This window comes from Pseudomyrmex gracilis, unplaced genomic scaffold (genome assembly GCF_002006095.1).
Source record: "Pseudomyrmex gracilis isolate BER0280 unplaced genomic scaffold, ASM200609v1 scaffold_1421, whole genome shotgun sequence".
NCBI lineage: Eukaryota > Metazoa > Arthropoda > Insecta > Hymenoptera > Formicidae > Pseudomyrmex > Pseudomyrmex gracilis.
This window is the reverse complement of record NW_018022005.1, coordinates 8,204-25,570: the sequence shown is the minus strand read 5'-3', so window position 1 is coordinate 25,570 and position 17,367 is coordinate 8,204. Positions and strand designations below refer to the sequence as shown.

Sequence of the window (17,367 nt, the reverse complement as noted above, 5' to 3'; positions counted from 1 at the left end):
AGATTATAGTTATGACTAAAACATAGAGATGTAACAAAACGAAAACATTTCTTCAAAATATAAAAAATATTTAATGCAAAGAACTTGACGCGGTTGCATCAGATTACCGCATAAAGAAGTAATTTCATTATAGTTGACGACCAGCCGCGCCAGGTTTTTTTGGCGCCTGTTTTTACCTTTTTTTGAAAAGGTAAAATTTTCAAGATATCACACATTTTGTAGTTTGTAGTATTATTTAATCTTGTAAAACAAGTTGTATAGAGAAAAACTTTTTTGTAGTATTGAATCAATTTTTAATTTATTAATTTTTAATTATTTACTTCATAAAGTTAAAGTATATAGTTTGTAGTTCAAACTATATACTTGGAGACCGTGGAGTCCCCAGGACGTAACAGCACTGATTGTCAAGATTTCTTTTCATTAGATCAATTGTTGCACAGATCCCGTTTATACAGGTCTTGTTTGTATAGGAAATTTTTGCGCAGATCCTGATTGCACATGTTCCATATTACACAGATCACTTTTTTGCACAGAAGCATGTATTTATTTTTTATATATTATAAAAATCATTTTCCTGAGTGAGAATAACAAAGCCATCCTTGTCGTTTACTAACAGCTTGTTAACAAAAAACATTTCATAAATAGACCATTATTTTCCGAAAAATAAGACTTTTTTATTTTATTAAGATGCTGATTATTCGATCACAGCGTTGAGCGCGACGCGAACAATTTTTCTCAAACCGAACGATCGTTGAAAAGCCGTCAGTGGTCAACGTTAGCAATTTTTGAAAGGAGTGGGAATTCTCACCGTTTCTTTGATGCGAGTCAGCACGAGACAAGCTCATCACGTGTCTGTCTCAGGTGAGCCGTTCGACGAGCAAAGAATCGAAAACAGATATACGTTGCCTCTAGCCCGAGCAATTCGCTGATTTTAGCCGCGCGAATCAAATTGTAACTTTTTAACAATTAATAAAGTTTATTGGTTTTATCTGGCATAAACACGGGGAAGTTACTTTTATAAACATATTTTCCACAAAATTTGGGACTCAGCCGGGATAGATTAATAGATTGCCACTTTGGGAGTGGCTGGCAAAAAGTTGAAACAGTTGAACATTTAAAAGCGACCTGAGACAAACAACGATTTGAGCAGTGTGAACGCGTTGCAATAGTATCGAGCAGGCGTGTGCAGTGATTATTTTTTAGATTCGCGGCTTGTTTATCGGTAGTGGTGAAACTACGCGACGAGTTTTTCCTATGAAAAAGCATGTGGAGCAGTGATACGCGCCATGATGGACCCGAAAGACTTAACGGTCGCGTAGTTGAAGGCAATGTTAAAACAAAGAGGTCAGTCTACGACAGGGAATAAAGCAGAACTTCTCGTCAGAATGTGGAGATTGGATCCAACGGGTAAGTGGTCCAAATTGCCGGCCAATGACTGTCTCGAGACTGATTTAAATAAAAGAAAAGGATGACACGTCTCAAAACATGCATGATGTCAGCGCATGGGAAGCGGGCAACGAAACTCATCTGCGCGGTGAGCAGGTGAGTCACGCACAAGTAAGGATCACGTGAACATAGATAGGATCGGCGCACGCTGCCGAATGAAGAGATAGAGGGAATTGCCGGTGAGTGATATCTCATATAGTGAGAATGACGCAGAGAGCAGATAGCGACGCGAGTTGGCAATGCGCGAGCAAGAGAATGCTATGCTAGAAAGAAATGTCCAATTACTGCGGCGCGAGATAGAATTGATGTGGAGAGAAAAAGAATTAAAAGCAGCAATTAATTTTAATCGGGATGCGCATGATGTAACAGCGCAAAATTTAACAACCACGTTTTAAATGTTGTAGCCATAGCCGAACTATTAAATAATTTTGACAGAAAGACTGAGTATTGTAACAGTTGGGCTAAGAGACTTGATTTAAAAAAAAAAACACGTATAAACTTGACGATGACATGGCAAAAATATTGTTGAGTATGCGGCTTACAGGTTGCGCGTCAAATTGGCTGCATTCAAAAGCGGAACTGGTGACCTTGATATTTGATAGAATATTAAATAGACTAAAGTCAATGTTTTCACGCCGACAGAGCAAAGTTGCGGCAGCGATTTCAGAATCGCACGTGGTACATAGGAGAAACCTTCCACAAGTACGTCCACGAAAAGATCATTTTAGGAAATTTGGTACTGGTTGATGATGACGAACTGATCGTGTGATTGGGGATATTCCGGACGTGACGTTGCGTGATCAGACCAGAGTGCAGAGACTCTCATCTATTGAGTCAGTCCTTGAGACATTCGAAAGAATAAATTTAAAGCATCGTGGTACAGCACCTAAGAATCATGCGAAAAAGTAGGAGAAGAAGAAGAGTAAGCAGTTCGCGAAGGACTAGCACGAAGGAGCGACGGGAAGGGCTACTCAGGTTCAGAAACGCTGTTTTCTGTGTGATAGTAGCGCGCATGTTAGTACGAAGTGTCCGACAAAGTCACAAGGTCGGAAATGTTTTAAGTGCGATAATTTTGGCCATATTGCCGAAAAGTGTCTGACAAGAGATAATGCGATGAGCTGTGCCATAACTAAAATGTCGGTTAACAAATTTGTAAAAAAAGTATGGATGAATGAGAGAGAATTAGACGCTTTGATTGATATAGAGAGTGATTTGTCCTTGTTAAGTATGAATGAGTACATAAAGTCGGGTTCGCCAGGATTTACCGGTTGTAAATTGCAATTTAAAGGAATAGGATCTGCGTTAATACAGACTTATGGACAACGTCGTGTGAATGTGCTGATTGATGGAGCGGAATATAATATAAACGTTTACGTTGTACGAAATGACTTGGTTAAACATGATTTATTAATTGACGCGGACTTTTTGCGGACGGTTAAATTGTACATAGCAGGAAATAAAATTATAATTAGTCGATCATGTGAAAAATTAAATAACAAATCGGAAGTTGTACCGGTGATAAGACAAATTGATGTAAAATCGCTGCTAAATGAAAAAAAAAAAAAACAATACCCGAAAGTGTAGAAAAATTGTAACGGAGCCGATTTTCTATCGGCTTTGCCCGGCATTCCGCTTGCCGGACAGTTCGGTCGGCGCCAAGGATCGGAGAGGGAAAGGCGTAAAATTGCGACACTCGGTAGTTTTAATGCTGTAATGTATCGTTGATTTATTTGGTCTTGAATCTTGGTTATACAAAACGCTAGTTTTGTTAATTATTACTTCTGAATAATTAATTTTAACGGAGAGCGATAATTTCACGGTCGGTCCGGCGCGGATACGTTTGTTCGGCGGCACAGATTTCTCGGCGGCGCGAGGATAGATCGCAGCGGTGTTTCTTAAATGTAAATCTTATTCTACGGGGAAGGGATGCTATCTACACGGGCGGTATGTACAGCGGAGAGATGTTCTCGAGTCATGAGAACGACTGGTTGCCGATGCGGCGGCTACGGCGGCCGGTTGAGTCGTAAGAACGACTGTTTCGGTGAGTCGTGAGAACGACTATTTTTCGGTGTGGCGGTTACAACGGCCGATTGGATCTCCGGGGCTCGTGAAGCCCACAAAGATCACGTGCACCGAAGTGCCGGAAAGGATCGAGACAACGCCTCGATCCGCACGGTCGGAATGGTGTTCGAGACAATGCCTCTAGCACCGAGTTATGTCGAGACAACGCCTCGACCGGACGGTTAGGATGGTGTTCGAGACAACGCCTCTAGTACCAGGTTCTGTCGAGACAACGCCTCGACCGGACGGTCAGGATGGTGTTCGAGACAGCGCCTCTAGCATCGAGTTCTGTCGAGAGAACGCCTCGACCGGAGGATTTCTAAGTCCGAGACAACGCCTCGGCTGCAGGAAGGATCGCTCTGAAGACACCGCCTCGAAAGCTCGGGAAAGGAACTGGTCTCGACTGCCGAAATCGGCCGACTTATATACTCCGGAGCGGCCTACGGTTCGTCCGGGGTCGGCGTGCGGTACGCGCTTGTTTGCGCGCCGTGTCGCACGGGTACAGGTCTTCGTTCGTTCACGTGTGTTCTGTGCGCTCTTACTATCTATAGGATAGTTTTATATATTATAGAAGGGTGGTTCTATAGTGAGCTCAACGTATAATATAATATAGATGATACAAAATGATATAGATAATACAAATACAATAGGTAAAAATAATACAAAAATAACATAAAATAGATAATATAAAAAATAAAATAATATTAATATATAATAATATATGAAGTAGAAAAAAGAGAGAGAGAGAGAAAAGAGTCAAACGTATAATTGGAAGGAGTATTATGGTGGCGAAGTTCGCCTTGTCACAAAATTAATTCGCAATTATACGCCATGTAATACGCGTGATGTAGGAGTAAAAGTGCGAGTAAGTATGAAGGATGAAAGGCGTGTGTATCAAACCGTTCGAAGGTTATCGCCGCTTGAGCGAAAAGTTGTGAATGAGCAGGTAGCTGAATGGATGGAGCAGGGTGTAGTAGATCATCTTCGTCAGAGTACACTAGCCGGTGGTGCTCGCGAGAAAGAAGGATGGCGCATATCGTTTGTGCGTAGATTATCATCTACTTAATCGCAATGTTTTGAAAGATTGCTATCCTTTGCCCTTGATCGAGGACCAGTTAAACCGATTACAAGGATTGATGGTTTTCAGAACGCTAGATTTGGAGAATGGTTTCTTCCTTGTTTCGGTGGAGGAAAGCAAATACACCGCGTTTATAGTCTCAGACGGTCACACTATGAGTTTTGCCGCGTGCCGTTCGGTTTATGTAATTCGCCGGCTATATTCCAGCGTTTTATAAATGTTGTATTTGCCGAGCTGATTCGAGACGGTACGATATTAACTTACTTATTGTTAGATGATTTAATAGTACTTTCAAAGGAGTGCGAGTAGCATTGAGAAATTAGACCGAGTGCTGAAAACCGCGAGCAAAGCAAGGTTGAGAATCAAATGGAAGAAATGCCAGTTTTTGCGCAGGAAAGTAGAATTTTTAGGACATGTGGTGGAAAATGGGTGCGTACGGTCATCTGAGAATAAAATTAAAGCCGTAGTTTGTTTTCCAGAGTCCACCGATGCGAGACGACTGTAGAGTTTTTTTAGGATTGGCTGAATATTTTAGGAAATTGTAAACGGCTATTCAACAATCGCTCGACCTCTTACCGATCTGTTGAGAAATAGCGCAAAATTCGAGTGGGGAAAAAAATTGCGCAAAGAAACGTTTTTGTTGAGCTGAAGATTAAGCTGAGTGCAAAACCCGTGTTGAAAATCTACGAGATTGGAGCAGAGATCATGCTAACGCATCAAAATGTGGTTTTGGAGCTATACTGTTGCAGCAGTGCAATAAAGATTAGAAGTTTCGTCCGGTTTATTATTGGAGCAAAAGAGCAAACGCTTTGGAAGAAAAGTACTGCAGCTATGAGCTGGAGGTCTTAGAAGTAGTGAGAGCTCTTGGAAGATTTCGCGTGTATTTATCCTTCAGAATTCTGATGGACTGCCAAGTTTTTGTCATAACCATGAAGAAGAGAGACTTGAGTGTCAGAGTAGCTCGTTGGGGGAGGGGAGGTCTGCGGCTCGAAAAGTTTGATTACAGGATTGAACATTGTCCAGGAAAAAGTATGCTTTATGTAGACGCGCTTAGTCGAAATCCAATTCCCGACTATATAGTGTTGAATAAACAGCATGGCATGATGGATTATTGGCGAAACTCCAGCAAGCGGAATGATCCGTGAATAAATAAGCTACGTGAGAGCTTAGAAGCAGACAAGTTAGACGAATATGTGGTCTGCAGAGGATTGTTATACAGGGTTGACAAAGGAGATACACGTCTAGTAGTGGTACCGGAATCAATGCAGTCGCAGGTGTTTTGGAGAGTGCATGATCACGGACATTTCTCAGCAACCAAGACTGAAGCTGCTGTTAGACGCGATTATTGGATCGCGAATCTGAAATCTAAGGTGGAGAAAGTTCTAGCCAAAAGGAAACAAGGCAAACAAGAAGATTGGCTGCATGTGATAGATAAAGGAAGCGTTCTTTTGTATACTTACCATGTGGATCATTTCGGACCATTGGAGTCATCCGCAAAAAAATAAATAAACATCTGTTTGTGATAGTCGACGCCTTCACAAAGTACGTGCGGCTTTTATCTTGTAAAAACCACGGGAGCAGCTGAGGTTATTAGTAGGCTGCGTCAGCAAGCAACAATATTTGAGAATCCGAGAAGATTGGTGTCAGATCGAGGAACAGCTTTTACGAGCAACAAATTTCGATAGTACTGCGAGGAAGAAGGTGTGCACAGCATATTTTGACAACAACCGGAATACCACGATCAAACAGTCAAGTCGAGAGAATAAACAAAACTGTTATACCTCTTCTCACTAAATTGGCTGTACCAAGATCGGTCGAATGGTATAAATATGTTGACGGTACAAAGATGTGTCAACTCTATGTTACACTGAAGTATTGGTGACTCGTCTTTTAGAGTTTTTTTCCGGGATTTAAAGATAATATCGGAATCGTTGATGTATTCCAGCAGGAAATAATTCAGAAGTTTGATAAAGAGCGAAGCGAGATCATGTCAGATACGAACAAGCTGAAACCATATTTTTCATTTTTAGAAAATTACAAGGCGACTTAGTCTTTGTTCGGTTTAAGCGATGTGGTGGGGATGAGACCGTTACATGTATCTTGAATATGGAGGGGGCCGCTCAGTCTGTTAGTTACATTCGAAGCGAAAGGACGTTTTGCGTCCTGTTGCGTAATACTGACGGTTACNTGACTGCCATTTCCGCCTCTCTCTTTTTTTCATATTAAATATCTATGTAGCATATCTTTTTTTATCTATATTCTTCATGATCTTGAATAGATCATTATTTTTTTGTAAGTTTTTATAAAAACACTGAAAAAGATCCCATAGTGGATCGAAACGTTTGTTAAAAAACTTTTTTAAAATCTTAGAATTATAAAAGAATTGTACCCGAACATCTGGTGTTAGCTTCTTATTGCCATTTTCTTATTTCTTTTTATTTGTATTGGGAGTACAAATTAGTTCGGTCCGTTCCCAAAAGATGGCTCCGACTATTGTGAATGGTTCATAGTGACAGCTGATTTTGGCGGTTACAGAGAAATTAGACATCTGTTAATAATATTTAGTTTATATTGCTTTGAGTTTTATACAAAAACCTTGATTTTTACTGTGTTTGAAATGTCGAATTTTGTGTTAACCAAGCAGCATTTGCGGGAGATTTTAATTTTCTGCTGTAATTGGAAGAAAAGTGCAGCTGAAGCCCATCGAATGCTTGTCGAAGTTTATGGTAACACTGCTCCAACTGATAAATCATATCGAGAATGGTTTCGACGTTTCAAGGATGGAGATTTCAGCGTTGAAGACAAGCTTCGCTCTAGACAGCCAAAAAAATTCGAAGACAAAGACTTGGAGGCATTACTCGAAGAAGATCAGAGTCAAACGCAAGAGGAGCTTGCAGAATCATTGGGAGTACCTCAACAAGCCCTTTCTGTACGATCATGAAAATGATTCAAAAACAAAGAAATTGAGTGCCTTATGAACTGAAATCAAGAGACGTTGAAAGGCGATTTTTCACTTGCGAGTTGCAGATTCAAAGGCAACAAAGAAAAGGGTTTTTGCATCGGATTGTGACTGGAGATAAGAAGTGGATATTCTACGATAATCCCAAGAAGAAAAAATACTACGTTAAGCCCGGTCAATCGTTGCCATCGACCTCAACATCAACACCAAAACCGAACATGCATGGTTCGAAGATCATGCTCTGTATCTGGTGAGACTAAAAGAGTGTTGTTTACTATGAGCTGCTGAAACCTGGCGATTCCATTACAAACGATCTGTATCAGCTAAAATTGATTCGTTTGAGCCGTGCATTGCAAGAAAAACGGCCGGAATACGAGCAAAGACATAATAAAGTTATTCTTCTTCATGACAACGCTCGGCCTCATGTTGCAAAAGTCGTAAAAAAATATTTGAAAACGCTCAAATGGGATGTTTTTCTGCACCCGCCGTATTCTCCGGACATTACTCCTTCTGATTACTGGTTGTTCCGAAGGATGCAGCACGATTTGGCAGGTCATCGGTTCACTTCTTTCGCAGAAATCGAAAATTGGCTCCAAACTTGGATCGCCTCCAAAGACGAGTCATTTTTTCGAGATGGAATTCGAAAATTGCCTGAGAGATGGGAAAAAGTAGTAGTCAGCGATGGACAATACTTCAATTAATCTGTTCATTCATTTTGTTTTGAAATAAATGCATTTTTGAACACAAAAAAACGGACCGAACTAATTTGTACTCCCAATATTTGCGTTGTAAGCGTGAGCAGGAAGGGTTACGCCCCGGAAAAACCTAATCTAACTTAACATAACCTAACCTAACCTAACTTTGTGTAACTACAACAAGTGCGTTCGTTTTGGACACTTCCGCACTTTAAGCATTAATCCGTCTTTAAATGCTTTTTAAATCCTCTTTAAATGTAAAACAAAGATGGACTGACACTCAAAGCACATAAAGCGCCAAAACAAGTTGGTAAACCAAATCTTTCGCTTAGACAAATCACGCACCTTGTCAGAAATAACATTGGAAAGTAGATTTACAAGCCATTTTTCTTTTAGACTTTTCTTAAATTCATTGTTGTTCTTTAAAAAAGAAGAAAATACAAATCTCCTCAATATGTGACTTATTAAAAGGATGAACCGTCCTGATTTATCAACGGAATACGTCATTTTAGTAGATCTAATTACTTTCATTATTTACTGTATTAAATCAAAACCGCTTTTACAAAAGTAAAGAACGTAAAATAACACATCTTGGAGTAACACTTTGACCACTGAAAAGGACCAAAAGTTACACTTTTTTACAATCACTTGATCATATTTTTTTATTTTTAAACAATTTTTAAGCATTGTATAAATATGCAGGCACTAGACCGAGAAGCCGATGATATACAAGAATATAATGGAACTTTCAGAATGTAATTTTATTGTCTAGTTTACGAGAATAGTTAGATCTTCTAATGAAGTACATACGATAGTAGGAAGGATTCGCACACAAGCAGACAGTCGCGTACGTGTGCATATCTCTTCCACTATCAGACGGACAACCGAACGAGAGACAAAAAAGAGATATACATATATATCTTTGTATAGTGGGCACCACCTACTGAACAGCGTAACAGCAAAAAGCAGCTGTTAAGCCAGTAATAATTTTCTGTAAGAGATGTCGTTTACATTCCAGAGAGAGTATTGTATTTTTTCATTTATCCTTTTAAATATCGTTAAAATTTCGAATTTATAGATAGAATTTACTTATGTTTCAAAAATAAAAGGTACTTTAGTAATTAGGTCCAATAAGTCTGGGTGCAGGAACTATGAACAAGGAGATCACGAGTTTGAAACCATCCAACATCTTAGGATTTTTCCGGGTCGATCCATTCTAATCGAGTATATAAGCTGAAAGGCGGAACAGTATCGGGCCTTCAAGAAGAAAAAAGGGTGAAAAATATTTCTTACAGAAATGCCGAGTGATATTACTATTGCCAATATACTAGTATTTCAATAATAAAATTGTATTATTATTTTTCTGTAAGAGTTCTAAACAATTACCAAACTTTTTTTAAAAAATATTAATATAAAAGATATGGTCTTATTCTGTAAAAGTTCTTAGGATGTCCTACACATATATCCTGTAAGAATTCTTGGAACGTTCTACATAATAGCCTAAGGATAATTCAGGGACTAAAAAGGGACTAAAAACTTGCTCTTCCTTAGGACATCTAGAGGAGATCCTAGGATTCACATAGGATATCCACAAGATATATGTTTTGTCCGTATAATATGTCTTTTAGATTTCCAAAGGACGTCCATGTGCTATCGGAGTGAGTTGATATATTTTATCAATAAGATGTTACTATAGTAAACTTTTAAGTTTGTTTGTAATATATTAAAAAATATATATTGTAACTTTCTTTTCAATAATAAGACTCAAACTTTTGAATGAGACTATCGCACAAGTACTATCTTAAATGTCGCTTCATGTTGAAAGTATGCGGTTTTTTCAAGAGGGTGCAGGGGGAGGGCAAAACCTCCCTTTGTTTACACGCTTACAGCAAATAAAATATACATATTGTCGGAAAATAAGAGTTTATTTATGAAACTTCTTTTGTTAATAACTTTTTGACAAACAACGAGCGACGGCTAAAACCTTTTGATTGTTACTCAGCAATATGTCCTTGACAACATATGTCAAAGTCATTAATTTCTGAAGGGGTTGACCTTTTGTAAATATTTACCATTTATTTTAATATTGATAAATGTGTACAGTAAGTAATAGACTTACATTCAGGATCCTTGTAGAGGTGCTCGATTGGCATGTTGTCCACATTATCGATAATAATATCTTCAATGATCTTTTCAACGAATTTTTTGATCGCGTATGTTATACGTTTATTTTCCTGATGCTCCTGAGTCTTCTCTGTGTTTGGCGCTTCATGTCCTGGAAAAATATCATATCCTTGCAATAAATAAATACGCGCCATTTTTCAATCTTTGGTGTAGAAATGTTATTTTATATTAGAAAAATGATGCTTTTTCTACTGATAAGTTGAATTTTCAAATAGTAAAGGTAAAAAATGTGCGTGCAGTGTATGATAATATGAACTTTCTTTATGAACAATCTCAAATATCACGTGATCTCGTAACATATCACAATAACATTTGATGTTTATCTCAAATATCGTTTATTTCACGATCTCGTATAATCTTTTGGTGCATTGTGAAGCTATCGCGTAACGTGTCACGTCAAATTCATCGGCAAATCCGTTGCAAAGTGAAGAAAAATCGGCTTTTTAAATCTTGGACCGTACACCTCGCGTCGTTTGTTAGATCGCCGCTCTCTTTTCCAATCAAACACCGTTGAGTCACATAGCGGATTGCGAGACGCGTAAACTAAACAATAAGCATTGTGAGAGTTCTATCGTTCAAATCTGCTTCTGTTACGCGACTTTTCTATCTCGGAACAAAGACGTACACAGCGCGTCACTGAATCGCGGAATAGGCGCGGGGATCGGAGGGTAAGCGGGCTGTACGATTCATACGGCGCTTGTTGGCGAGCAACCGTCCCGCTTGCTCTCCGATCCCGCGCCTATTCCGCAATTCAATGATACACTGTATACAGAATCGAACCAAATAATGTATATAAACAAGTACGTGATACCTCATGAAAAAATATATTTGTACATTTTTTCATGTACGCTTGTACATATTATTCGGCCAAATCCTATACATGTACATATATCAATAAGACACAACATACTATGTAAGAGTAAAAGAAAAAATTAAACAAAAAATTTCTATCAGTCATTATAGAAATTACCTTCGATGTAGACTTGTGATTTAGCGGTGCCGAAGATGTTGTGTAACTCTTTCTTATTTGCCACGCCGCCGAAGGTTTCAAACCATTTTTTGCTTCTTGTCATGTATGACCTTTAACAAGATTAATTTGATCTTTTCTTTCTAAATTTGTTTTTATGAAGAATAAAACTTCCGAATTAACATGCGATGAGTAAAATTATTACTGCGGAAATTTCTGTTGGTGACAGAATATGCAAAGCCAGGTAGTGTCTGATGTGTTCCAGCGTGAGCAGACTTTTCTGCAGATTCTACTGCCGCAATTGCTGCAGCGCACACTGCGGCTGAGACAAAACGGTGCCAAGCAACAGGCGCAACGTCCGTCGTTCACATCTGATCGCTTCGTTTCCTTGGCCTTTGTGTTTTTCCTGAAATAGTTTTAGCATTGTAAGCAATTAGGAGTCCAAAATACGTATATAATAATTTATTCACTAAAAACAAGGAAATAATTTTATTTCTAGTATCTGACATTATCACGTAATATCCATTTTTTGCAGAAAGTTTTTAATTATAACACAAAATTTATAAACACAGTCATGAGAGCCTTACACTGGGTGTTTCTTGCGGAAATGTATATATAGGGTGTTCCATCTTAAATAATGGATTTTAATATCTCTTCTGTAGCTCGCATAGACAAAAATTGTTCAAACAAAAATTGCATAATTTGAAGAAGGACACATGATAAAAATACGGACTGGACTTCGAGTGACCTTTTCAAGGTCAAGTCAAAGTCACCTAAAACTTTTTAAATGAAAATCTTCATTTTTTAATTTATATTCTTGTAGCTGATTTCAAGACCTTTTCAAAACTAGATTAAATACTTTTTGAATTATGAGACCCGAAAGTTAACAGACATAAAGGTTAAATCTTAAGCTTAATACCGTAAAGCTCAGCTTAATATTTTAAAGCAATTAAGTTTGAGACTAAAAAAATGATGACTTTGGTTGACTTTGACATGTTTGTGACATCTTCAGACTCAGGTCGAGATCACCTTGAATTTTGTTAATACATTTTTTTTTTAATTTTTATATTCTACTTTTAGTGTTACCCAGAAACAACGGCGTGAATGTAATAGTTTCTGTTCTCGTTTATTTTTAGCATATTTATTATGTTAATAGCACGATAAGCAACGTGAGATGCAAGGGAAACTAACGTAAATAAAGAATTCTAAAAGGAACAGAAACTTTTTTCTGCAACCGTTAAATATTCCAAACAATTAAAATGATGTTTTTTATGTGTCAAGACAAAATATTGAAAAAGCTGTTAATTTGTATGCTTTGTGGTACCCTAAAAAAAGATATCTATCACGTCGTACATTTTATCGTATAGTTAGACACTTTATACTGTAAATGTTTCTATTAACATCTTGAAAAACAGAAGTCCTACAAAAAACTGTTTCAGACAAAAGTTATGCGTTGTTTTCTGTAGATTAAGTTTATTACAAGTTTGGGTCATTCCGAAATAAAAAGTATATATTTACGATATAAAAAAAAGACGATCTTGCAATGACCTTGAAAACGCCCACGCATTAAAAAACTAATAGTGCCATTTGAATTCTCACTAAAATACTGAAAGACATGTGTCAGCTGATTTTTTTTAAATCAGTTGTCTACGAGATTTTTTGCTGTGTCAACTTAAATGGGACACCCTGTATATTTTTGCAACACCCAGCAGCGTAAGGTTCTCCTAACCGTTTAAATATTTTGCGTTTAAAATTTCAGAGACTAAAACTCTATATTAATTGTTAACTATAACATATTATTACATGTATAATATGTTATTCAAACATTATATAATTATGAATATTATTTACAATATTTTTATAATATATATTTTTAGTATACAGCGTTGAGAGAGAAAAAGAGAAAGAGAGAGAGAGAGAGAGAGAGAGAGAGAGAGAGATGTATTGATTTGAGAGTTTTTATTTATTTAAAGTTATTAGGATTGACACACATGCGCAATAACAAAGGAGCAAGTAGACGCTTTCCAGTTCTAGTAGCGTACAAAAAGATTTATTAAAAGTTAAAAGAATTTAAAAGTTAAAAGAACTTTTAATAAAATAAAGAATACAAATATTGTAAGAAACAAGTTTATTAGACACATTTGTAAATATAACTCTTTGCGGAACTCGTTACGGTAAAAATGCTTGGTTTGTTGTTCGTAAAAAGTTAATAACATTAACGTTAGTTTTAGTCGTAAACGTTAGTTTTAATACAGACAAAATATGTTCATTATTTATATGTTGCAGGACAATAAAATTTAATTTTGAATTATGTGTTAATACAAGTTTTTTTCATAAAAATGTTAATACAAAGATTTTATCATGTATAAACTTCTCTATGACGATAAACAATGCAAATAAACATAAGGCTAAACAAAAAATTGAAATAATCGTAGAAAAAACGTGTATCATACAATAAAATCACTTACATTTAAATTTTTATATATATATATTATAAAATTTATATATATATATATTATAAATTTTTATATATATATTATATTTATTTTTCTATAAAGTTACAACAATCCATTTTAGTTATGTCAAAGTTTATTTATAGTCATTATATATTAACATTAGTGTAACTGTAAAATAACCGCGTTTATTGCATATACATCACACAAATATTACAATACGCATGTATACCTTACAAGGTTCTTTCTCTGCAAAAATATAATACAAAAATTTAATTTTATATTAATGTTATTTTATTTTTCCATGAAAGTAAAATAATGAAATATTTTTAAAGAGTGTAAAGAACTTTTTATTTGTTTCTTTTAAATGTACTTATATAAATGTTGCAAAAATACGATGTTTACACCGAATTACTTGTAGACGTTCGGTGATAAATTTCAGACATACTTTACAGTAGTATGCGAGAACTAACATGAAATACAATAATCGTAACTCATGACACTATGAGGAAGAGAATGAAAGAAATAGAAAATATTTATAAACAGATATATATACATTTTTGCGTAATAATAATAGTATATATAAATAATAGTATATATATGCGTTTCTAATTGGTTTTCTCGCGATTGTACATAATATATTACTTAATAATTTATTTGAGAGAGAAAAACAGTCAAATCTCGAATCTATATAATGTCGACATTGTTTCTTTCATATGTTGAAATAATTAATTGTAATAATTTATTGTACAAATTATTATTTGATTACTGAAAAACTGACATTGTTATTTTATCATTAAATATCGATATTTTTAAATGAATTTTTTAGAAGTGCATTTTTTGTGCGATAATTGAGATATTAAATAAATTAGTTGAGTTATGCTATTTTTTCTATTTTTACAATTGTTTTCAGTATTATTGGTTACTGAAAACTCGTTGACGATTACAAATCGTACTCCTCGGCGTCGAAGAATCTTGCGGCCGCACTTAGAGGTGACGAGGGATGACTGTCGTCATCCTGTTCTAAATCGGCGGTAACTACTTTCACTACTACAACCTCAATTGTAATCAACAGGAAGAGGACCATGAAAGTTGCCATGTTGTATTTCTCTTGACCAGGCACGACTTTGTCATTCTCTATGAGAATCGTCGACATCAAGCTAAAGACGTAAGCCATCAGCATCTTACTGATCAGGAAAGATGCTTTTTCATTACAAAAAAATAGACAAAAAAGTACCTCTCGACTCTTGAACTTTGTGTGACTTTTTTTTGAGAGAGAAATTTTCTTTTCTTGTCGCGTTCCGCAATCTTAATTTATTGAATCTATGTAGTTGAATGTGGTGATTCGGCGATTCTGCATCTGGATCGCGATTTACTCGCGCGGCAAGGGGTCATCTGTTTCACATTTTCATGCTGGCCACGTGCTCATGCAGAAATGCGCGGCTTTCTAATGCAATCCTTTGAGAGTTACGTTGATTTACGTAACGCCGTGCGGAATTATACAGTTACGTCTGAGTTTTATTATAATGCGTTTAATAGGTTTCTAACGCATGAACACGGATGGTTCAGGTAATGAAGATTATCCAAACACAGAAAAATCGATTCGATGTAAAACGTTTAGATTTCGATTGTCCGACCTTTGCGACAAATGCAGTTTGAGAATCGAATATCTGTAATTTTCTCCGGTAATTAATTTTCTCTTTATTAAATTTTTTATCTCTTCTTTGAGTGATCTAATTTTTCTGTTTTTTGAAAAGATCTCTTGGTGATTTCGCCGAAGAAACTGATTGTTTCTTTATTAATAGGCATTCGTTGATTCGCGATTGCGTTCTATCTTCGCGATCTCAAATTATTTTTCTTTCTCACCAACACCGGTTACGTAGAGAAGATCTTGATTCAACTTCCATGAAGTATGCGCTTCTTCTTATTTTGATTAATTTTTCTTAATTTTACACTTGACTGTTATATCGTAAGAGGAAAAAACCGCATTTCTTTAACTTCTGTCTTCTTTCCTCCTTGTATAATCTTACTGTTTAACGCTTCGCGCTTTTTCTTCAAGTTAATTTCCTTATTTTTCCTTATTTTCTCTGATTGTTCCACGAAAACTGTTCGGATAAATCTTGACGTGTGAGATCTGGTTTTAAGCTGAATCTTGACTCGGCTTCTCTGAACTAAGTATTCCGATTTTTAATGAGACGTTGTCTGAAGAACCGATCTTTCGAAAACTGAAGTTGTATTTCAACTTGTATAATGTCTCGAGACAGAAGTACACGAGTCGTGGACTCGATTGCGAATGCTAATTTGTCCGGTGTGCTATTTTCGGATTACTTGGCGCCCGCAGAACCGGCGTGATCGTATTCTTGTACCGGACTGTTGGTTCGAAAGTGACAGTAAACCGTCAGTGGCCAGGGAAACTTCGTGGTTATGCGTGCCGGTCTCGAAGGTCCCATGGTAGGAATTTCTGTCTTCGTAGTGTTCGCACGATCGTGTATGTTCCTTTCTCTTTTGTTTTCGTTCTCTTTCCGTCTTTCTTTCTTTCTTCTCTTCTCTTTCTTTTCAGTTGGTAATCTAGCAGTTGGTGCAATTGGAAGAAAACTTTCACTGAAGTTTGGTAGTGGTCGAACTGTATTCGATAATAGTGAAGTTAGGCTGATCAACGCAATCTTTATAACTCTTTGCTTTTTCGTCCCGTGACATAAATATATTTATTTATGAATTTTTGCACACATTGCAAGCGTACATATCTATAAGTGACGTAATATAGAAAGTTCAATCGCGACGCAACACAGATAAATTTGAGGTCGCGAGATGTTAATACGATCGGTGTAAAGGTCAATATAGATACTCACGTTCAAAATATCTTTTACAATAAAGTGTGTATATATTGATTTCATTTGACTGATTTTTGCGAACACCTTTTAACGAAGATGTGATTTTAAAAATAGAATCTTTATCAAATATGATGACATTTTCTTCGCCAAATTTGGAGCAATAACAATTAGAAATTCACAGCGAATCCACAGTGATTCTGTGTCGATTTTTGCCTTTGTTTGTTTTCTCATTTTCCCGCACATAAAATACATATGTGCAACTTTACTGTGTTCTATATTACGTCACTGTAATTCAAATTACGTAACCCTGTCGTATAATTTTTTATTTTTATAGATGTTTTCCAATTCTTATATAATTAATTGTCTTGTTATAAAAATCTTGTAAATAAATTTTCTCACACATACATTTTTTGCATGGATTAGAGAGTATTCATATAATCTTTAAACTGTGATTTTAAATTTTTTGATCAGTATCTTAACTCAAGTTGTAGCGTATTAATATTGTTTTTGTTAACAAAATTATTAAAATACTTTTCACATAAAAGGACATGCAATGAATTTGACATAGCAAATGAATATTAATGAGTAACAGTAATTTATCGAGTGTTCTTCTAGAAGCTGCATTACCTTTTACGTTTATACAATACAATTAAACAAGAACCTGATAATATGTGTATATATATATATATATAT

General features: G+C 36.2%; 1 protein-coding gene across 11 annotated transcripts in view; it reads right to left on the bottom strand.

The window, feature by feature from the left end:
* Positions 1–8,026: 8,026 nt before the first annotated feature.
* Positions 8,027–17,367, bottom strand: part of LOC109862142 — a 13,259-nt gene continuing 3,918 nt past the window's right edge. For 10 of the 11 annotated variants that reach the window (XM_020442093.1, XM_020442092.1, XM_020442088.1 and 7 more), the window contains exons 3-6: positions 11,596–11,796; positions 11,394–11,503; positions 10,359–10,514; positions 8,027–8,195 (exon numbers count right to left, since the gene is read on the bottom strand). In XM_020442093.1, the coding sequence (XP_020297682.1) occupies positions 8,098–8,195; positions 10,359–10,514; positions 11,394–11,503; positions 11,596–11,796 (565 nt within the window). In that variant the 3' untranslated portion in view covers positions 8,027–8,097. Of the gene's footprint in view, positions 8,196–9,237; positions 9,497–10,358; positions 10,515–11,393; positions 11,504–11,595; positions 11,797–17,367 lie in introns of those variants that run through there. The other variant, XM_020442094.1, reaches the window with a different exon arrangement.